We start from the raw sequence: 24,091 nt of genomic DNA, 5'->3' as shown, positions 1-24,091 counted from the left end.
TTTGTGTGTCTTTTTTGTTTTTGTTCGTGTACTCTTGGCACAATTTGTACTAACTACTGTTTGGAACATCGGAAGCGAATGACCAAACGAAAATTTTAAAATAAATTGTTTGCATTGAAGGCGTACAGATTTATAATTACCAAAACAGAAAAAAAAAACTAATAATAAACTAATGCGAGACAATAACGTCTTATATTTAACGGTGTATTATTTTTGGTGATTTTCCATCTTCAGAATTGTAGCAGCCGATTTGGCTTGCGGTTTCCGCCTACAATCGGTTCTTGACCTTAATTTAATGAATTTCTGCCAAAGTTTTTCATCATTTGCTATGCACTTTGTTTTGGTTTTATGCTGTTCTTCTGTTAATCAAGCGTGTAAGTGTGCGGAAACTTTGAGCAAATATAATTAGCACAAATTTCATTGACAAAAAATACGAAATACAAAAAGTTTTAACAAAATGCTGAATCAAAAATTGGTTTTTATAAGCAAAACAAATTAACTGATAATTTTTGTCTAAAAATATGTTTTTTTATTAAACGATAACAAGTGTTTTACTGCACATTTAAAACTACGAATGTAATTGTTTTTGTGTTAAGTGATTTTGCTATGCCGAAACTTTCCGTTATTGTGAAAATATCGCAAATTATGTTTCTCAAACATGGTGACAACGATAAAAATCACTTGTGATGGCGTATTCATCCAATCTAATTCGTATCTCACACCATCAGTGTCGGGCAACAATGTTGTGCACCGCGAACATACAACCAACTCTGTGCAACATTCACCAAGCTCCGCAACATCTCTAACGACACCTACAACGACCTCAACATCGTTCGCCATTTGCAGTGATGATCCAAGTAATTCCGACGCCAGCTCCAACGACTTCGAAAACTCGCTGCGTCAACGCTTGCGACATTTAAATTCACCAAAAGTCGCTCTCATTTCGGCAACGATTACCAGCTGCAGCAATAACAACAGCAAAATCGGCAAGAGCAACGCTACATTTAACTCCTTCTCTTCCACCACATCTACGTCGTCACAATCGTCGTCTAATTCGCACAGCTCAACGGCATCTCAGCGCCAACGACGTCGACGCGGTAATTCTTCAAGTCCCCGCCATTCACTGAAATTCGTTACAGCTTCAACCAATTCGCATGTGCCTCACGGCAAAGCGGTAGACACGCGTCGTCGCTACTATTACAGTGGCAGTGGCGGTGACGGTGGCAACAGCAACATTTACTGGTGCAAACAGGCCATCACTGGTAGCGGGCGCAGCAGCAAACACAGCGACAGCGTTGGTGGTTGTGAGCACAACAATGTCGCCTTGAAGCGCCGTGCCCTCCCGGTTGAACGTGTACCGTTGACACGCAGCACCAGCAGCGTCACCACTCATGCGGAATTTCGAAACGCAACCGTCTCGACTACAGCAGCAGCTGTTGCGAAAGTGGTGGGGGTGCGTCGCGAAAGCAGCGAACAAAAGTTGGATGCCGCCAGCAACAATAACAACAACAAAGTATTTGGAAACAGCAACGGTGACACGCCGACAGCGGCGGTTGCCTGCAATGGTCATAGCTCGAGTAGTGCGCACGAAGACTTTTATTACTGTGATGACAAACCGGCGTGCAGCAATAACAAAAATCAAAACGGCGCGTTTAATGGTGGCGGCAGTGCAGTGAAAGCCGCAATAAAAAATAGCAACAACCAAAGCAAGCATAACAATAAAAGTGGCGATTGCATTGTATCTCCCACTCCAGCAAAAGTGAGCGGCAGCAACGCTACATCTAACTGCAATTCGCAATACAATACAAATGCAAAAGCCAACTCCAATCCGCCGTGCTCGAATGTGAAATCTGTGTCAAAGCTCGCGCCGGCTAGTGCATCTTCCGCCGATACGACACGCCTATTTAATTTCCTACGCGCCGCGCGTAAATTTTACCGCAGTGCCGCCAATGGGAATAGTAGCGCGGTTGGCAATAGTCAAAACTCGAATTTGCTTACATTCGCAGATAAAGTTGATGGTATCGTTTCGCAACAGCCTTCGTCAGAGCCGACAAAGCGCCGTTCCTCGTTGGCGGCCATCAACGATCGGCTGACGATTGCAGAATACGACAAGTCATCAGCAGGTGCTTTAAGCCAAATAACTGTGACACTAAGCGATGATTGGTTTGGTTAGTATTGTGCAACACTTTTAAATTATTTCTAGCGCAATCGGCAATTGGGTATAATTAAGTTATTGTTTCTCTACGAGAACACTTTTTAAAGGCGTGACCAAATGGAAACTGGATTACAAATATTTTTCTGAAAATCCAAGAGAATTTAGCACTCCAGATTCAAGCTTGAGGGTAGGTACTTTCAGCCCAAGAGAACTGTTTGAAGGTGTTTGTTTTTGTTTGTTTTAAATGAAACAAACAAAAAATATATATATAAACGAATTTTCTTTCACAACTTCCTGTTAAAATTTTATCAACACTGTAAAAGCATTTACATTTCCGTAAATGACTGTTATTAGTAGGTTACGGTGGCTTACACTCTCCATGAGAATATACTAGATTGTTCAATAAGTTTTGTGGTTCGATAAGAAAACCACAATTTTATGGTTTGAAATATACTTTATTATTCAGTATAGTCTCCCTGAGCATCAACACACTTATTCCAACAAGATTCCAATTCAAGAATTCGAACCCTGAAGAGAGAATCTGGAAGAGCTGTAAAATACGCTTCCACAGCGTTTATGTCCTCTTCATTTGATGAAAAACGCCTTCCACGCATGAATTTTTGCAGAACTGGAAACAGATGGAAGTTGCTAGGGGCCAACTCTGGTGAATACGGTGGATGCTCCAACAATTCGCACTTTAATTCGTGGATTTTAGGCATTGTCAGAAAGCTCTTGTGACACGATGCAATGTCCTGATAAGGAAGAATTTTTTTCTTTTGCAAACTGGTTATTTTTAGACGAATTTGTTCTTTCAGCTGGTCTTAAAGGTTACAAAAATAATATTCATACTTTATTGTTTTACCAGTTTGCAAGTAATCCACAAACAAAATTTTTTTCGCTTCCAAAAACACTGATTCTAACACCTTGTCAAGAAATCGGCTAATTTCTGTGCACAAGCTCGATTCGGAGCCGAAGAAGCAGGTTCACCACTCTTTATCCTCTTATTTTGATTTAAGATCATGGAAATAGGTATACACAAAACTCATCCATAGTGATGAATCGGCGCACAAAGTCCACTTTATCCTTTTGAAAACGCTCTAAATGTTACTGAGAAAGTCGCATTCGCATGTGTTTTTGTTCCATTGTTAGCGAATATAGCGCACTTAGATTTCTGAAACCCAATACTTCATTCAAAGTATTGCTTACACCGCCCAGTGAGATGCCTAGGGCTTCTGCTAAATCTCTCTCAGTCAGTCGACGATTTTCGAATAAGGTATACTGTATTTTTTCTACGACTTCTGGTGTTGTTACTGTTTTTGGATATCCTTGGCGTGGATCGTCTTCAAGGCTTGAACGACCACGTTTAAATTCAGCAATTGATCTTTTTTCTGTACTAATTGATGGCGAAAAGTCCTTGTAATGTTGAAGGTGTTCGTTTATAAATTTCATTTGCTTTTAAACCTTCCAAAAATTAAAATTCAGTCACTACGCAATTTTTGATTTTTTCCGTTGTAGGTAATACTGTGACACGTCGATACCAAATGGCATGTAAAAAAAGAGCGAATTCATTGATTGAAATGAAACTTCACATACGTTTATATGAAGAGTGTACCAACGTAATAAAAAAATTCAGGCTAGTAGCAATTCCCTCTCTTATCGAACCGCAAAATTTATTGAATAACCTAGTATTCTGTCGTATGATTGCTTGAGTCCAAGTAAATGCTATACTAAATATTTGAAAGCTATTTTTTCCGATTCGAAGTATTGTCCAATGAATAATATCCACAATAAAGAAACTACACCGAGCTCTGTAGTCAGAATCCAGGTTCTTCTATAGTTACAGTGATGACTCCAGACTTGGTGGATATATGTAGGGTATGGAAGATAGCCAAGTGCGATGTCTTAACCCTTACTGATATATTGATTTCATGACTCTGAAGATCTGCCGTAGTAAAACTTCACATCTAAGACTTAAGTGGGCCCTATCAAAGTATTAGGTTGTTCGGAAAGTAATTTCGTTTTTTTGTGATGAAAACGAAAACCATCTCAAACCCAGGCCATTCAGGTGGTTATAAACAGTTGAATTCGATAAAGTTAACCTCTTACCCATCTCACGTGTTGTTATTCGCCGGTTTGCATCAACTAATGCCTTTATCGCGTCTTTATCAGCTTCAATCGGCCTTCCAGAACGTGTAGCATCAACCAGTTGTGGCACTGCCGTGTTGTCAACACATCTTCTCCCTACATATCGGTCAATTTCTTTCTGGCTTGAACAGCATTTTTACTTTTTCTATAGTAGAAAAGTAAAATATGACGAAAATGCTGCTCACTGCTCTCCATATTTAAAAGAGCACCGTACTACTGCGTAATCAACTACTGCTATATCAGCTGTCAAAACATATAATGACAATGCGACTTAAGTGTGAAGTTAGCTGTGAAAAAATACAATTAAATCCTCTGTCGGGGAAAAAACGAAATCACTTTCCGAAAAACCCAATATATTAAAATAGGTAGTTAAGCACCTATATAGTACATACCGGGGTTCCTCGATCCTACTTAACATTTTTCGTTAAAAAAATTTCACAATATTTTGCTGAAATAAAAGAAACTGAAATCATTAAACAAACATAGGGTGTTTTTTAAGGAGTAAATAATTGCCTTTCTCTTTTGTTTTTAAGTAACAGCTTCGTAATGCATTACTCAATGGAAATTCTAGTTTTTGTTTGTACAAAACAACCATTGCATTTGCTGTGAAAAATGTCATTGGCCGGCATACTGACATAAAGAGGTGTTATTTGCGTAATAAAACATATGCAATAAACTTGATTATATTGTTCATTTCGTTGTCGACGGCACAACTGACTTTTTTACTACAATCAAAACTAGTTTGTTCGCGTAAAAAGTAAATTCAACTCAACGCCACTCAAATTTGCATCTACAGACATAAAAAACGGTCATCACTCAGTCATTTTGTCAGTTAAGTTGTTTTTTACGCTCATTCTTTTTGCTTTCTATTAATTTTTATTTCTTATGGTTCATACGAATGCAGCTAATTACTGTCAAACCACACAGATTAGTACATCTGTGTATGCAGCAATTATTTGTCAAACATTAGGTTGGGATAGTTCGTATAGCGGAAAACATCTAATGTAGTATATTTTTATAAAAACTATACTATAAATGTAAATATGTAAAAAAAATAAAATAAAAATATATTTAAAAAAAAAACATAATTGTGGCATGCCTGTATGCATACTATAGATATATATATGATTTTGATTTGATTTTATGAACTTTGTTTCAATAAATAAATTATTTTTTTCAAGCTATTAAAATTATGATAATAACTCATAACTTTTAATGCAACTCCAAATTTAACATTTTGTTCCATTGCTAAAGTACTTAAAATAAAATAGATGCCCCCTGCACATTGTTTGCAGCGCGCAGTTTGACATCAGCCTAATATCCGCATCGTTACTGGCCCAGATCGCACTCTTTAAACGCAACCCATTCAAATGCATCAGCTATTTTTAAGCAAATGCATACTACTAAGTATTTTTTATTTTATTTTTTCATCTCTTATTCTTTTATTATCTACTCATATATGCATGTATGTTGTGTATGTGACAGTTTCAGTTGTTCGCAGGCTAAACAAAAGAGAGGAAAACAACAAAGCGGTACACAATTGCCAATTGACTCGCATGCCACAATTATTTTCATGCAAAATTTTACGCAATGCAAAACTTAAATGCTTTTCTTTTGTTGCACTCATACACCACGATTGATGCTTTGCCTCTGGCTCTGCACTCTGTGCGTATAGTTTTGTTGTTATTTGCAGTTCATTAGCTTTGATGGTTTGGTGGCTTCGTCATCGATATCGACATTATTGTTGTGTCATACGACGTTTGCTATTTGCGTGCGTATATTTCGCATTGTTTGTTATGTAAGAGGAGCCACCCACATTTACTTTTCTGATTTTGGTGCCATGCCTTACTTGTTTACCCAGTTATGACTAGTGATTTCTTCAATTACAACTACTATATCGCATATCGGTGGCAGACATTTGTACTATAAGCGTTGATTCATTGTTTGTTCTAGCTTCGCATTGACTTGACTTAGTAAAGCAACGGTGCGAAACGTCAATTGTGATATGCCGCGTTTTTTGCTACTATTTCGAATAATATTTGTTGGTAATGTAAAAATTCGAGACAGTAATTTCATCTTTAACGAAAAAAGGAAGCAAAGACAGCACTTTAAGTTCTTTCATAAAATTTAGTTCTGAAGTGGCCAAATTTTGCGCAAACTTCATTTGTGAGTTGAGATTTGGGTTGATTTTATTGTTTTTATTTTCATACGAACTGACTCCTGCGAAAGCCTTAATAAGGAGTGCGTCATTTGAAATTGGTGCATGTAAAATCATATCCCAAAAACCACTTCTTCGATTTAAAAAATTTTTAGTTACCAAAGCAAATTTAGGACAATTTATGATCATTTTATTTGTTTACAATACTGGGCAGCGTAAATCTTTTACCTTTTTGTGGAACATATACACTTTTAACCTTAGCGGTAATATCTGACTCGCAGCATGCCATTTACGTCAAAAATCTTTGACATGGCTAGATGTCTGTTTTGACCTCTTTAGTTCTTTTTTTTTTACTAGAGCCCAATATCTCTCGAATGGTCGAAGTTCTACGCAATTGGCGGCGTTCGCTTCTCTAGGCAAAAAAAGGACGATATAATTTTTCTCGTACCACTCAAGACTTGCTTAAAGCAGTAGCATGAGGCGAGATCAGACCAACAAGTTTAAAAATGGGCAAAGCCCCTTTTGTAAGCGCTCTTTAATATAAGTTTAAGTGTTAATAGTGCCTATAGTTATGAAATTTTACTCTTCGTGCTAGAACTGCAGATGGCCTGCCAAACAGGATTTTGTTTTCTTTTTTTTTTTTTTGAAAGTTCATCCTTTTTTGTGTTCTAAATGTTTCCTGAACATTTTTCCTAGCATCGGCTACATTAAAATCTTGGACAGGAAGTTGAGAATAGTCAGGAAGATTTTCAGTTTCATCGTTCATTACGCAGCATTCATATTTCTGCACGAAGTACAAGTAAAGCTTTTTGGGACGCATGTTAGCCATATCTTTCTTCGTTGCATTGCGATCCGGTACGTCTTTAGACCAGTTTCCGCTTTAGCTCTACGTTCAAATGGCTTCGAGCATCCTACCAGTCGAGCTGCATTCCTTCTCGAGATATTTGGATTTCACTTCAACTTTTTCTGCTTTGTTACGGTCGCCACAGTCCGCCTCGTGTATTTTCTACGCTGAACTCTATCACCCAGCTTAAACCACTTTATTGTACGGGATATATTATTTCTGAGAATTTTTAGTACTTTCACAATCTTTTTGTAAGCGCAATCCGGATTATTTGCAAAAATGTTTACTTTTTGTTCACTGCGCTAATTTCGAATAATACTTTCCCTTATATAAGCCACGTATGTACTTATAAATTTGGTCCATTCAATTTAGCGGATACTATACATCAGTGGTCGCCAACCTTTTCAATGTGTTGAGCTACTTTCAAGATTTTGAAATAAACAGCGAGCTACTTGCACAAGCCAACATAAATTAAATAATACACAGTTATATTCGACATACGATACATGTATTTATTTTACTAATATACGTTCTATATATTATATAATAAACTTATAACTTATAGTGCTTATACATCCATGTTCACACCTATCAATCGTAACAAAATTTTTTGCAGTCATAATGGCAAATCACAAGCGACTTAAAAAAACAACAAAACATTAATAGTACATTATTATATAAATAAAATATGGGCAGATAAAAAGAGCATATTTAATGAGAAGGTTGACATTCTGACTCATCGATAATTTTTTTAATATTTGCAGTATAACACTGTGGAACAAATTCAGGTTAGCAAAAATTAGGTCCATTCTGAGAGTGGCGGGTGAAAATAGAGGCGAAATTAGAAGACCCGTATCGCGCCGTTTTTTTATGTTAGTTCGAATTTTTTTTTTATCGGCCTTCGAAGTTTGCAGTCAAATGCCGATTTTCAGTATATTGTTTCATAAGTACCACAATCGAAGTCAATTTTTTCAAAAATTGTAATTGTTGCACAGGTCTCTAGCAATAATTTGGCTTTTACAGATTGAAAAAATATCAATTAGTCGACGAGTTATAGCCAAAAAGCCATATAAACAATTTTGCTCCGATTTCGAACTTCGAAGGCCGATTAAAAAAAAATTCGAACTAACATAAAAAAACGGCGCGATACGGGTCTTCTAATTTCGCCTCTATTTTCACCCGCCACTCTCAGAATGGACCTAATTTTTGCTAACCTGAATTTGTTCCACAGTGTAATTTGATACAGTCATTCGAATACAGTTATCCAAATGTATATCTGTAAGCCGATTGCGGTATTTATTTTTAATAAATTTCATATTGGAAAAAGTAGATTCACACAAATAAGTTGAACTGAATAACGCTTTCACTTTCAACGCAACACGACATAAAACTGAATACTTATCTTTACTTACTAAAGTCCATATACATTTTGTATTTGAACCTAAAGATTTTAAAGTCAAGTCACTTGGAAAAGCAATCAGTTCCATTTCTGTCACAGCAATGTCTTCGCCAAAGTTGTTCATAACACAAGTTGCAAACTGTTGTATATCAATGTCCATGAAGGGTGAAACAATAAATTGCGTCACTAAAGCAATTTTGCTGAAATCCTTGAAACGATTTTTGAAGTTTTCCTTCAAGTTAGAAACTATTTCCATATGATATTTACTGTCATAGGGCTCTAATATTGTAGATTATTGGATATCTTTTCGGAAAGAATAGGAAAAAGCTTAGTATCGCGGTTTTTTAGGTTTTGTTCCCAAAATTCAAGTTTTGTAATAAATGCATTTATATCAGAAATCATTTCCGCTAATTCTTTATCCCTGCCTTGAAGCTGCAAGTTAAGCTCATTTAATTTCTCTGTAATGCCCACAAGAAAACCAAAATCTCTGAGCCAAGACGAATTTTCCAGTTCAGAAATCGGTTCATCGCGTTCTTTGAAAAATTGGAGTATAGCAGACAGGACATCATTGAAACGTTTGAGCACTCGTCCTCTGCTTAACCATCGCATTTCAGAGTGAAGAAGTAGCTCTCCGTATTGACAGTCAATTTCATCAGCCAAGGTTTTAAATAATCTTCTTTGTAACGCTTGAGCTCTAATCTTGTTCACAATTTTCACCACCAGTTTCATAACGTTGTTCAAGTTTAGAAAAATTCCACATAATGCTTGCTGATGTATAATACAGTGGTAACTAAGAAATTATGGAAAACTTTCATCCTTATGACATAGCGCCCTTATCACAGCCCACCATAGCTGGAGCACCGTCAGTTGTCAGGCCTACCATTTTTGATATTGTAATTTTCTCAGAAGAGATGAGATTTTTTAAATGAGAAAACGCTCTATCCCAGTAGTATGTCCTTTGAGTGGAATAAACTTCGAAAGATCTTCTTTAATTGTAAAATCACTAAAAACCATCCTGACAAATATGGCCATCTGTGAGGTGTCAACTACATCTGTTTATTCATCCAGTTGCAGTGAAAAATAAATACAGTTATCTAAGTCATTTCTTAACTGTAAAAAAATATCATTGCTCATTACTTCTACTCGCCTCATCACCGTATTAGCAGAGAGTTGCATAGATTTTATAGTAGACACTATTTCGTCTTTATTTCTAAAGTTGGCGAATAAAGAATCTGCAGCTTCCAAAAATGCTTGTTTTATGATTTCCCCGTCTTCATAAGGTTTTTTCTTTTGTGCAATTATCTGGGAAACACGATAAGATGCTCCAGTTGCAGCCTTATTTTGGTCGATTGTTTTCAAAAATATTGACTGTTGTCCAATTAACTGGATTTTTAAATGTTTCAGTTTTTCTTTTCTGGTGGCAGAATTTAACGGGAATGCCTTCTCAAAATTCGAATGTACAGTTTTATGATGCCTCTCAATATTTCTTTTTTTACGAACTGACACAGATGTATTACATAAAAAACCAACACTTTTGCCTTTAACTTCTGTGAAGAAGTAGTGTTCTTCCCATTCCGAATGGAAATGGTATGTCTTCGCCTTCTTACTACTGCTTGCCATATTGTTTCGAACTCTAACCCAACCGCTGCACGCGGAACGTTGATAATGCCGTTCAGTATTAAACTGAGCGCAATGTCGACGTGCATTGCGTATATATAAAGCCAAAAAATTCTCGAACACGCTAATCGGTTCCAGCGGATCCTAGAACGGAGACGCGACTTTGCGTCGTGTTTGTCGGCGCGAAATCGCTTACCGCAGTGTTGCCGCTGTTTATCTATTTATTATGAAAATTTCTGAAATTTGCTAATACTGGTATGATTTTCAGACTTTTGGATTTTTTGCAACGTGAGCAGCGCGAGCTACCAGGATTGCCTTTGCGAGCTACCGGTAGCTCGCGATCGACGGGTTGGCGACCACTGCTATACATGATACTTTCCACGTTCACCTCTAGCGTCGTTCCGTTGATTTTCAAAATTCGTTCAGTTGACAAGATCGAAGCAGTCTGTGCTCATTTCAAACTGCAATCTTATGCAAGAATTTAGGGGATTTAATAGCATTGTGGTTATTATTTCACCCGACTGTAAGCATGTAAATCTCAATATCAGTTTTTTTTTTAGTTATTTTTTTAATTCAGTGATATTTTTTTTAATTCAATGTTATTTTTTAATTTATTTTTATTTTTTTTAGTTTTGTTTTATTATTATTGTAATTTTGTTCAATCAACAAAAATGTGGCAATTCAAGGATGACAGATTTAAAGGTTTGCTATGGTGAAAAAAAAATTGCGGGGAACTTTGGCTGCTACCTGTATGTCACTTGGGATATGTTTAAGAATTCGTATATCACTAACCTAAGCTAAATTTTTTTAAATACATCCTAAGTGACGTCAGCCAATTCTTTCAAATTCGCTCAAAGCCGAATAATGGTCTGATACATAGACATAGACTTTGTCTTCCTTCCTCGGCCCACTCGCCATTAACTAATCAGGATGAAATAAGACGAATTCATACAAATACAAACATTTTGAGGGCTTATGTCAAATTTCAGCTGAAGGAAGCTAAGGAAAAGAACATGAAAATACTCTCGCTTTGATAATCAAGCACCACTCAGCTGATGAAAAAATGCCACCTTGAATAGATTCGCCTTGAGTTGAAGTTTATCTCGCACAGAATTTTGTATTCCTTGATATATTTAGAATCTATTGCAAAACATAACAATTTTCATTGGCTCGGCTTGCTTGTTAGTGTTAAGGATTTATCGACATTTAAAATTTCCTTCAAATCAACATCCTTTGAATGGGATCGCCGTTAAGGATGATTTTCTAAACATTTCATTACAAATGTACGTTATGGGCGTTACAAATTCAGCACTCATCCTTAGCTTAGAATCTCTTATGCTGAAAACAGTGACCGACGTAAACGCAGTCCCCTGTCAGCTGTTACGATCAAACTAATGAGAACCACATGTAAATGAAAAATTCCTTCCTTCCGTATCGTAGTATCGTAGATTTTATTTCAGGATTTTTGAAAATTCCCTTACGCTTCCCTTCCAATGATGCTGTTGTTGTTCACTGACGCGCTGCGTTTAATGTTGTCAGAACTCGCTAAGAAATCTGAATGATATAAAGTATGCAGGAATTGGACTCGGAAATCGTTCCTGGGCATTATAATTGACTTCTATAATTACCACCCATCTCACTTAGCCTAACATAACCTACTACTTTCATGCTACTATTGAGGCTTTACGGTTTAATTATTTTACTCGCACATTAGAAGTGAGTACTGGAAGAACGAGACCTCCATTTTTTATTTTAAAATCCCAATAACTTGATCTCTTTAAAAAGTTGTTTACATTTTTTTCTTGTTCTTTTTTCCTGCGACCATTCATCTTTCATGCATTTTTTGGCTCCCACGGAATTCACTCATCACATCGTAATGGCATCATTTGTACGAGTATTGCTCCTAATTATTTTGAAATTCTTTTAAGTCGATTTCAAGATACGTGTGAAGTCAGCATTTTAGTCGATTAAAAATGCTAATAAAAGGCACTAATTCAACGAAATTCAACGAATTTGGAAATATGTGTTTAATTTAATTGCATTTATTAAAATCGAATTAATAGCTCATTCTTTTTATGTCGTAAATAAACTTACGCCAGTTTTTAAATAAACGATTTATATGTGCATACATATGTATGTATGCATATAGTTATATATGTACTTACGTTGATATTTCTTACACATTTTTATAACTGTGCATGTGTTTAATGAACGTGTTAAATTCATAAAAATAAAAACAAAATTAATTCATTCATTTCGTATCAAATTTATGCACCGCAGACGGAATTCGCAAGTGAATCTACATTAAATTGAAATAAGGAAGGGAAAAACGTTGTAGGTATTATTATTGTTTCCATTTGTATTTGTATTTGTATAACTCGTACATAGCAAGAGCGGCTACAGCCACACAAACAACGATATCAACAACAACAACATACCTGCATAATTTTAACGGCTTTCGGGAGCAAAATATTCCGCAGCCAGTCACCGTTGCACACCGTTGCATTTCAACCGGAAGAAGAGTAGTGAGCGAAAACTTTTTGCAACACTGAGCAGACGAGAACGTGAGAACCTTTGACAGCAACAGCAGCAATGCTAACAACCACAGCTATACTCTCTTACAAACGGTGCAAACTTAATGTGAATACAACAATGGTAACATTTGCTTTCGTTGGCATATTGCCTTTACCCATTAAATTGAAATAAAGCAACAATATAATATAATATTCACACTTTTTGTTGCATTACATTTTGCTTTGCCGTTGAGGAGCTTCAAGGCATTCATAGGCTTTCCACATCAGCCGCCACAAGACTGCCAAACGCTTTGCAAACTTTACCAGAAAGTTTCCATATACAGAAGATTCAAACTGCAAAGAAAATCAGATTTACTTTGTGCACACCAAAAACAAAAAAAAAAAACAAAGTCGTAAGAAAAATATGTAGTGCAAGTAAAGACTTTTGCAAAGTGAATGGATGAAAATGAATGAAGTTGATTGTGTTGTGTGAAGGAATGGAATGAGAAATTAAAAAGGGTCGTGTCGTTGCCCGCCTTAGCTGATGCATGTGGTTGCATTGAAATGTTGCGATTACGTACTTGTACTTTACATTGCTTGCATTCTTATTGTCTTACTATTTGCTATTATTGTTGTTGGTTTGTTTTTATTGGCTTTTGTTTTTGTGCAGCGGAAAACCACAAACAGAACCGCTAAGCTAAGCAAATACCTCCACAAAGAGCGGATGAAGTTATTAAGACTAATTATCGCTTGGACACTGTGTAGCATATGTTGTTGTTGTATATTGTTGCAATTGTTGTGGGGACAATATAATGCTATGGTTTTATTTGAATGAACGCAACTAAAGTGGAAAAGTGTTTTTTTTCTTTAATTTTTTTTTGTAAGCCACTGAAAAGTTGCAAAGAAAATGAAATTACGCAGAATTTCAGCAAGATCTTCAGGGTGAAGTTTCAGTTAGTTTCTTAGGACCAAAATTCATGAAGACGTGTGATATTTTATTCGTTTTCTACATACCTATAAGTTGGCTTTCATTTCTTGAAAATTTTAGCTGTTTTACAAATAACAAAGTAAATGCCAGATGGTAAATCAAATACGCCGATTTTAAGCACGAACTATTTTTGAGTAATAAAAATGAAACTCTTTAAAGAGTATTTAAACCAAAATAACGAAATTAGTATGCACATACATGTTTACATACGTTGCCAATTTCGTACTAGCAACTAGCATGAGAAACTTAAAATGGCACTTTCACCCTAAAAAAATGGCAACATATCGGAAGGTAGTTATTATCAATCCCCTGTCTTTACCGGCGATTTGATCGCTCTTGTTCGAATAATGAATATATGAGCATATATACATACATACTTCAGTAACTATGTGATTGTATGTAAGCACTAATTTTAAATATAAAAATCAAGAAGAAATTTTTGGTATTTCAAAACCCAGCGACAACGAATACATTTTAATCATTAAAGACGGCGTTAAGCGCATTACAAAAAACCCAGTCGATACTGTGTGCCATGAATTGATCGTAAAATCCTTTAAATGTGGTTTGTAATTGCATGCAGAGTGGAGTGAGTGTGTGGGTGAGTAATTGCCTGAAAACGATTTCCATAAATAAAAGCAAAAACCAAAAAAATGTAATAATTGAAACAATCCAAATGAAGGTAACAATAAATAAATTTCTTTCATTAAGTGACAGGTTGAAAAGAAACACCAAACAATAGCAGCAATCAATAAAGATAAAGAATAAAAAACGGCCAGATGAGAAAACAAAAAGTGGAAAAGGTTACAGATGCACAAACATTTCAGCAATTCTAGTAAAAAACAAGAAAATGACAAATTAGGAACATAAAAATTATTACATATGTATTTAAAAAAATATTTAATACGCATGGAGGATGACTTAAGGGGTTCCGGTGGTCTAGAGCTCGAAAATTTAGGGTATTTTCAGGAATTATTTTTTACAATAAAAAAAAATGAAAAACGATATTTAGATTCTTTAGGCTTTTTATTTAACTTCTTTTACATACAAAAATGAAATTTTTTTTTTTTTCATAATTTTAAAAATGGCGCTGAAGTTGACCCTCCCAAAAAATTTGACCTGGACGATGTTAACCATTTGGGCTCTTTCATTTATCTGAAATACACAAAAACAAAAAAATTATTAATCAGTATGACTGTAGCTATGTCCCGTACTAGAATAAAAAAAATTGGACAAAATGGCGCGGTTTTGAATTTGACACTCTAAAAATTGGCTTTTTTCAGTTTCTTAATTACAAAAATACGAAATAATTCAATTCATATTATTAGATTCTAGTACATCCGATAGCCAACATATTAAAATTTCAGACGATCCCGTTTTTTTTTTTTTCTTTTTTTTTTAACAACACCAGACCAAAGAGTTTAAAGTTTGAGGTATTGGAGCGCGTGGACCGCTCTCTACCTAGTTAATGGGCTGTAGAAGCTATAATATTGGGAATTTCCGTATGAAAATTTCACAGGATAATCTTAACAAAATATCGATTTTTTTAATTTCTAGACTAGCATTAAGGGGACCCAATTTGGAAAAGCGCAGTTAAGAAGTTTTATTAATATAAATTAAACGACGCGCGACTTAAATTTTCTTTTATTGTTCAAAGAAAATTTTATTTTTTCTCTTCAATTTTATATTTTTTTGAAATCTTCTTTTTTCAACTCAACTTAAAAAACAAAAACTACATCGACTCATATTTTATGTCATTAACTAGCATAGTACATGAATCCGGTGAATAATTTAATACATACATACATTAGTAAATACCTTAATAAATACAGGGTACATAGTAACATAATTAATAACATAACTCATAACTCCTCCACGGATTAGATAAGAGTTCTCCTGGACTCCATTTCTAGATTTTTATTAATACAATATATTCTGAAGAAATTCATTTAATTAGTTGGGGGCATACACAAATATGTGTTTACAATTAATCCAAATTTGAAAATAACAAAATATATTATTCTTTTAGCATAATAACAGTTTTTTTTTTTTTTTTTTTATGGATTTTTATTGTTCAAAGAAAATTTTATTTTTTCTCTTCAATTTTATATTTTTTTGAAATCTTCTTTTTTCAACTCAACTTAAAAAACAAAAACTACATCGACTCATATTTTATGTTATTAACTAGCATAGTACATGAATCCGGTGAATAATATATATTAATACATACATACATTAGTAAATACCTTAATAAATACAGGGTACATATATTAGTAACATAATATAATTAATAACATAACTCATAACTCGCGTGCACAAAATTTAAAAAAAAGTATGTCCAACTACGTTGACTACTCCATAATTGAGTACAAATACAATCGATTGATGAGAAGATTCGATCGCAACTCAGCGGGCAATGAAAAACTGTCGAGTGAATTTCTGTCATGAAAAACTCTCGCATAAAAACCATCTGCCGAGAATTTGTAACTAAGGGTGCATAGGCCGGCCAAAGGTTTTGTTAAAGATTTCCAACATTTTTTATTAACTCGTTGCTTTTCTTTTCATTAAAAAAAGAAGAATTAAAAAAAATTATAATAAAAATTCAAAAATTAAATAAACCCTTTTTCCCCTATAGTTTCTTATTCAATAGGTCTTGGCATTAAAATTGATAAGACGCTGTCTTGGAACTCTAATTTTGAGAAAGTTACTGCATGCGCCACAAGAGCATCCTTTGCATGTACAAGGCTTTTCGGGAAACCATGTGGACTGAGCTCCAAAATGACTTACTGTATATTCACTGAAGCTGTTAAATCCATAGTTACTTACGCCGCTTCCCTAATATGGTGGCCTAAAGTTAAGCAACGAAAGGCGGTAAAAGAACTCAACAAATGGTACCGCCTTGTCTGTGTCAGTATAACAGGAGCAATGAAAACATACCCGACTAGCGCATTAGGTGTGCTTTTAGGCATTATATAGTTTTCTATTTTAATTGAAAAAGAGGCTAATTCGAGCGCTTTAAGATTAAAAGGCATTTCCGATCTAGAAAGTCGGGATATGAAAGGTCATTTGAAGATCTTAGAAGAATTCTATTCCTTACAGGGTTGACACATTATCACCCAGACCCATTCTCTTCAGAAACTTTTTATGTTATTATTAATGAAAGTACGACCTGGCTCCCAGATATGGTTTACTGATGGGTCGAAATTAGAAGATGGCAGAATAGCGGCGAGAATCAATGAGCCTAAATTAAAAAAAAATCTAGACCATCGGGTTTTTACCCAACAATCTTTCAGGCAGAAATACATGCCATCGAATATGTGTGAGGAAATGTCTCTATAGGAAAATTAGAGGAACCCACATTTACATACTCTCAGATAGTCAGGCGGTGGTCTGATTATATTTATTATGACTGTTTTGCGTCTTTATGTAAATGTTATTATTTCACATAATATTTCTACCACCCTGTATATACTTATATAAGTAGAAACACGAAATATATTCAATTTAATTCAAAACATACAGTATTGGCCAAAACTATAGCACACGCCTAGCACTTTTTTTGCGATTGCTGGTTTTCTGAGATCAATGAGATCAGAAATAATTTTTTTGCATTTTATTTTTGTTTATATCATATATTCACTTATAATAAAACAACATACCTACTTGTGACCCATTTTTTTTTCGTTTTTTGTTTTTAACTTTAACATGAAATAGTTCATAGTAGTCCAAAAATCAATTTACAAAACTAAATCACCCCTTATTTGGTGTAAACAAATACGTTTCTATGCAAATATTTTGTAGCAAATCCCTTATTGTGCATAACTGCTGCGCATGAAGCTAGGACGATGACGACATTCGATGAGGTGTCCTTTGGAGTGTTTGAGAGAAAGACTGCGTAAGATTTTTAGACCTTTGCACGTTGACGATAGCGACTATCGATGGAGCAATGAGCTTTAGAACGACATAGGCATAATGCAGCGAATAAGTTCTAGCGGCTTCTTTGGCTCTCAGTCCTGTCGTCCATTTATCCTTAAGGATGCCCCTCAAAAGAAATTCCAAATGGTGTCAGATCTTTTGTTTATTGCCATTGTTTAAGATTTGTGATGTGATTTTATCCTACAAATGAAAGTACCGACACTGCAGTTTTATGCCGACTCCGCACAACAGTTGATGAAGTTGTGAAACTATTCTGTCATGACAGATGACTACCCTCTGCTGTTTGCCATTGCCTGCCTATCTTTCATGTCCACAGCGGGCATCGAACCAACTACTTGGCATTCACTTACCAACCCACTCGGCTAGGGCGGGTGTCGTTTTAAAATAACAGCGGCAAATCCAGTGGCAATATGGAAAATTGCGAAATTTCCAAATTTATTATTCCAAAAAAACCCACATGCGATGTAACAAATTGATGTTCACGTACTCACGTCTTTCGCCTATTAAAATTAGCTCCCTAACTTAGTTCTCCCTCCAACAGCCTTCCACCGCTTGCGCTACTCATTTTCGTTAAAAATTAGGCGTTATGCCATTGTTCGCATAGCAAAACAAAAAAAAAAAGAATGTTGTTAACAATTCAAGCGCGGTAATTCAAGTCAGCGCCCAGCAATTCCCTATCCAACAATTTACTACACGCACAGCGGCGCAATTTGATTGCTAAATCAAAAAATCAAATAACATGCAGCAGCAAGCCAACAGCGACCGTCCGTCTGTCCGTTTGGCTTACCTAAAGTTTTAATCATCGTCCGTTCGGCTATTCGTTGTTGCTCGCATAATGGCAGCTGCGGCAGGCGGCTACTTGTGAAACTGCAATACATATATACATATAGTATGTTGGTTGCCACTGCGCCCGCTTCCTCACTTTTCCATTGCTGCTGCCGCTAACTTTCGTGTTGCCAGTTTATTTGCGTTTATGAGTGTACTCTATTTTTTACTGTATCGTTTAATTTTAGTCGATTCGTTAATTTTATGTTTCATCAGTTTTTTTTTTTTCTTAACATGCATGATTTTTTTTCATTTCTGTTAAATTTTCGAAAAGTTACAATGGTTTAACAAAAAGTATTTTACAGCATTAAATCTTTAATGGGCAATAATTGTAATTATGGGAACGCATGCAGGTACACAGCTCGCCATTAGCTAAGGAACAAGCCCAATAGTTATACATTATATTTTTGCCCTGTGCCAGTGAAACCAAAAAAGCTAAAGTAGTGAAACTTTTGTTGTAATTTTAATTTTAATTTTTTCTTTATTTAAATTTTGTTTTTTTATTTAAATTTTTTTTATTTACATTTTTTTTTATTTAAATTTTTATTTTATTTTTTTTTTTTCTCCTTTTTAGTTTATTTTTTTAGTTTTTTTCCTTTTTTTATTGTTGTTTCATGTTTTGTTTTGTTATTATTTTGTTTTTTAATTAATGCACAATATCTCGGCAACAACGTGTCAAAATTACAATTCGTTCACAGCAAAATTGGCGAAGTTATGACTATTTGCACACCCGTCACTCCAAACCAGGTTTCTACGAGGATCGTTTGACCCGTCCGTGCAAAGACAAAGAGATGGCACTACTGGCACGTATCGAGGTTATATTTAGTTAGTAGCATCTCTTGAGAGAACACACACCCAAGTTTTAGCCAGATCGATCTATTTCTTTGTGTTTGGCATTCGTTTCAATCGAAGAAGTCAAGTGATTCCCAAGCAAGTATTTTTTCATCACGACAACACACCAGCTCACACCTCAGCAGTTGTGATCGCAAAATTATGGGCAATAGTGTTCGAACTAGTTTCACATCCTCCCTATTCTCCAGACTTACCTCCCTCGGATGCCTCGAACTACTATTTGTTCGCCAATAAGAAATGGCTCACGGGAAAAATATTTTATTCACACGACGAGGCAGAAAACAATTGTTATCTTTGAAGCCCTATACTTCATAACTCAAAACTTAATGGACCAATTTTTTCACAGTACTTATTCACTCAATTCACCAGGTCATTCTGGGAGCTTGTTTTTGAATACTTATTAATCTCACAACAAATTAGCCGCCTTTTTTTAACGCAAATCTGTTTTTTTGTTTTTTGTTTTCAAGTACTGCGAAAAAATTTTAAATCTAAAGGAAAAAGTCTTCCCATGGATACCTCGATAAGCATATCCCTTAAAAATGCATTTTAATTGTTTTTATTTCAGGTGATTTTGTTGCGAGTTCTGATGTACACCACATAACTACTCTTTTCGAAGGTCCTCCGCTAATTCACTGTCATTCTCCCAAATTTCAATATCTTTCAATGAAAATTTATATCTGAAATTACTCGACAGATACCGATTTTTTATGTGTCTACCATTTCTCGACTATTTCGTAAGAACGCGAATACACTTTTATTGATTCCATTAATTTTTTGACACGAAAATAGTGCGAGCTTTTTCATCCAGAGTCTAGGCAAATGTTCCAATCCTTTTTTTTGTGTATTTGTTTTTTTATTTTTAATTTTTTTTCTGAATTTTTTTTTGTTACTGCTTTTGAATTAAATTTTCTCTTGCATGTTTGATGTTTATTTTTTTAATTTTTATTTTATTTTTTTGTTATTAATTTTTTCTTATTTAATTTGTATTTTAATTTTTTTTTTATATATATTTTTTTATTTTTTGTCAGAAAAAGGGAATATGAAGCAGGCAATATGTAATTTTTTTGTATTTTTAGGTTTTTAAATTTTTAATTGGTTGGTTGGTTTAAGGGTGACCCCGCATCGGAGTACCACATAGACCGCAAGTTGGGTCCGTTGTGTTGCCCTAGAGCTCATTATTTTGAATGATTTCCCCACCTAACCGAGATTTTTATTGTAGATTTTGATCAAAGATATTAATTCGTTTCGAAAATTTGATGAGAGATTCGATTTTCAGATTTTTAATTAATTTTCTTTTTATTGTTTTTAATTTTTTTTTTTGTTTTGTATTTGTACTTTTTTTTATCAATTTTGTTTTTTGTTACTGTTTTTGAATTAAATTTTTTTTTTGTATTTTTGATGTTTATTTTTAAAATTTTTTTTTGTATTTTTGATGTTTATTTTAAAAATTTTTTTTTTTTTTTTTTGTTATTCATTTCTTCTTATTTAATTTTTTTTTTTTTTTTTTTTTTTTTTTGTGTCAGAAAAAGTGAATACGAAGGCAATATGTAATTTTTTTGTATATTTAGGTTTTTTTTAATTTTTAATTTTTTTGTTTTGTTTTTAATTTTTTTTTGTTTTGTATTTTTAATTTTTTTTTTGTTACTGTTTTTGAATTAAAATTTTTTTCTAATGTTTGGACGTTTATTTTTTAAATTTTTATTTTATTTTTTTGTTATTATTTTTTTGTAATTTCATTTACTTTTTTTTTGTATATTTTTTTTTTGTTATTTTTTTGTTTGTTTATAAAATGAATACGAAGCAGGCAATATGTACATTTTTTTGTATTTTTGATGTTTATTTTGTAAAGTTTTGTTTTTTTTTTGTTATTTATTATTTTTTTTTTTTATTTGTTTCTGTTTTTTGTTGTTTATTTTTTGTCAGAAAAAGTGAATAAGAAGCAGGCAAATACTAAACAATTTCTGCGGAAGATTCAAAAATTGTAACAAAGGAATTATTGCTCTACGCATGAATTGCGTTGAGAAAAGGAAATAAAAAAATAGCAGGGAATGTGCTTCAATATACTTGTCTGTTCATATTAAGTAATTGGGTAGCAGATTCTCAAATGTTGGAAGTCTCAATAGTTATCGATTAAACAGTCGGTGGTCTCTGCTTCACCAAATAAAACAAAAAAATTAAAATTGGAAAATCAAAATGATACTAACCCCCGGATGTTCAGAGGTGGTATAAAGCTGTATGGTTTCAATTTGTTGAAAGAAAATAAAAATCGCAGTATTTTTAAATTCAAAATCAAGTCAAGGAACAGATTTTAAGTAATCCTCCCCACCTGTTGAAAAACAGTGATTTCGAGAAAACCCCATTTAATATTTGACGAATAGCCCCGAAAACGAGAATTGTATTTTCCGAATTCATAAAATTGTTTGCACCATTAGACCAATTGGATATTATTTGTACGATTATAAATCACGAAGTGTGGAGATTAAGTAACGAGACTGACACTATAAAGCGGTTTATACATTTTGCTCTGTACCACCGTCAGTACACACCCTTGCCCTATTGGTACAATGCTCCATGTGTTCAGCATAAACATCAAGATGATTTTGGAAACTAATACTTTCATCTTCAGGATACCAGTGAAGTTTACGGTTTCCAGAAAAATTCGTATTTATCCGGGCAAAGACTTTCCCCAAAAATGTGCCATTACATAGAATTCTTAAATGGAAGGTCGAACCGGCGCATTATTTTCAATTTTGAATGAAAGTCTATTTTAATAGAAAAATTTCTTTTCGTCTATCGATATGCCCAGTTTTTGCCCGTAAAAATCTTAGCTGGTTTCGCACGAAAGCCATAACATCTTCTTGGCCGTTTTTTGGAATTGCCGATTTCTCGAATTTTCTTTCAATAAATTTTAAAATTCTGAGCTACGTTTTACTAAACAATCGTTTTTTTAGTTTTTTTTATATTTAAAATTAATTTTTTTTATTTAAAATTAGTTTTGTTTTATTTAAAATTATTATTTTTTAATATATTTAAAATTAATCAATTTTTTTTTTATTTAAAATTATTTAATTTTTTTAATTTAAATTTATATATTTACTTTGTGCAAACTTTCTTTGTAAAAATAAAGAACATTTTCTTAAATGTTTACTCCTCTTTGATTGAAATTACTGCGTTATGGAAAAATGGTCACGCGTGCGAAGCCGTGAGTTTTGGCTAATGCGTTATACATAAATATATCCAGTTAATTTATAAACACTCACCACATTACCCCAAGGGGAATATTCTAATCGGCAGCGCAACAATTCATTCGCCGCCTGTCAGCGTCCCAGTCATTACGCAAAGATAGTAAAGCTCATTTTACGATGCACATTGTCGATACTCGTGTGTAATTACACATATGTATGTATGTGTGCAAGTGTAGTAAAACGCAGTGATTCGATCAAATTTCTAATTAAAATTCTAAATGAATGCATATCCCAACAATAATTGACTGAGAGCAGCAGCAGCACTCAACAATAGCGGCTACTGTGCTTGGGCTTGCGGCGATCACTTTTGCATGCAAATTAGTTTTCACCATATTTAGAAGTTTGATATTACAAAAACAGTGATGTGTGGTATGAGTGTGTGTAGGTAAACATTTCGCTGGCTGAGCGATGGCGTAACTTACGGCGGTAGCGAAAACGGCAACGAGCACACAATGGAAGGGTCTTACAAAAATCATGCGAATAAGTTTGCATAGATATGTAAAAATCTGTGTAAATGTAATACAAAAAAGTCAGGCTGTATATTAAATTAAGTTTTGAAGATCAGTTGACTAAGTTGATGAGTCAGCCTACAATGTACATACAAACAAACATACAAAAACAATACGAGCAGAGTCTAGCAAAACATTTGCAAATGGAATACACTGTTAGGATTTTTTTAACATCTAAAGCCATTTTTAAAGAAAATAATTTATTTTTCTTGTTTTAAAAATTACTGAATTTTCATAATTCATTAAGTTGGAGAATAACTTCGTAGCATTTTTACCGAATACTTTTATTTAAGGGGTTAGGGGTAGTCAGAGGCCCGAAAAATTATGATTTTCAATAATTTTTTTTTTGCTGGTCAATTGCTTTATTTAAAAAAAAAAATAAAAACATAGCATTAATACATCATATTTCGACTTAACTTTAGCAAAATTTCAAAAAAAAAAAATTTATAATTGTAAAAGTTATCGCTATTTGTGCGAAGCCCGTTTGTCCAGAAGTCCCTTGTGGTGTCATCACAATTCCTTGGAGATTCATCTAAAATCAATAGGACAAGAGAAATTTATTTTATTAATAGATAATCTTGTGCCTGATCGAAACTTTTTTTCAAAATTAACCATATGGCGGCCTCAGGAATTTTTTTCAGTTTTTCGAGAAAAAAACCGACAATGAATTGTTTAAAAAAAATCGAAATTAAAAAAAAAACAAATCCTTCGTTCAGGCACGAGTTGTTTTTTGTTGTTTTTCAAAAGCAGTTTATTGAAATCTACCAAGCGGTTTTAAGTTACAGTGATCACCAGTTCAAAAAACATAGTTTTGAGAAAAACGCATTTAAAGTTTTGCTACTTGCTCTCGAATGCTCCGGATCGCCCGAGCGCCCTGTGTTAATTGTTGAATAACTCGAAAAGTATTT

The 24,091-nt window shown here is 34.1% G+C and overlaps 1 protein-coding gene across 1 annotated transcript in view; it reads left to right on the top strand.

Annotated features, from left to right (window-relative positions):
* Positions 1-290: 290 nt before the first annotated feature.
* LOC128864550 (uncharacterized) overlaps positions 291-24,091 on the top strand; it is a 49,131-nt gene continuing 25,330 nt past the window's right edge. Inside the window, exon 1 of the mRNA XM_054104270.1 lies at positions 291-2,168. Coding sequence (XP_053960245.1) covers positions 659-2,168 — 1,510 coding nt within the window. The 5' untranslated portion in view covers positions 291-658. The remainder of the gene's footprint in view (positions 2,169-24,091) is intronic.

The sequence above is a fragment of the Anastrepha ludens genome, chromosome 2 (genome assembly GCF_028408465.1).
Source record: "Anastrepha ludens isolate Willacy chromosome 2, idAnaLude1.1, whole genome shotgun sequence".
NCBI classification, from domain to species: domain Eukaryota; kingdom Metazoa; phylum Arthropoda; class Insecta; order Diptera; family Tephritidae; genus Anastrepha; species Anastrepha ludens.
Note: the sequence above shows the minus strand (reverse complement) of the source record. Positions and strands in the feature narration are given on the sequence as shown.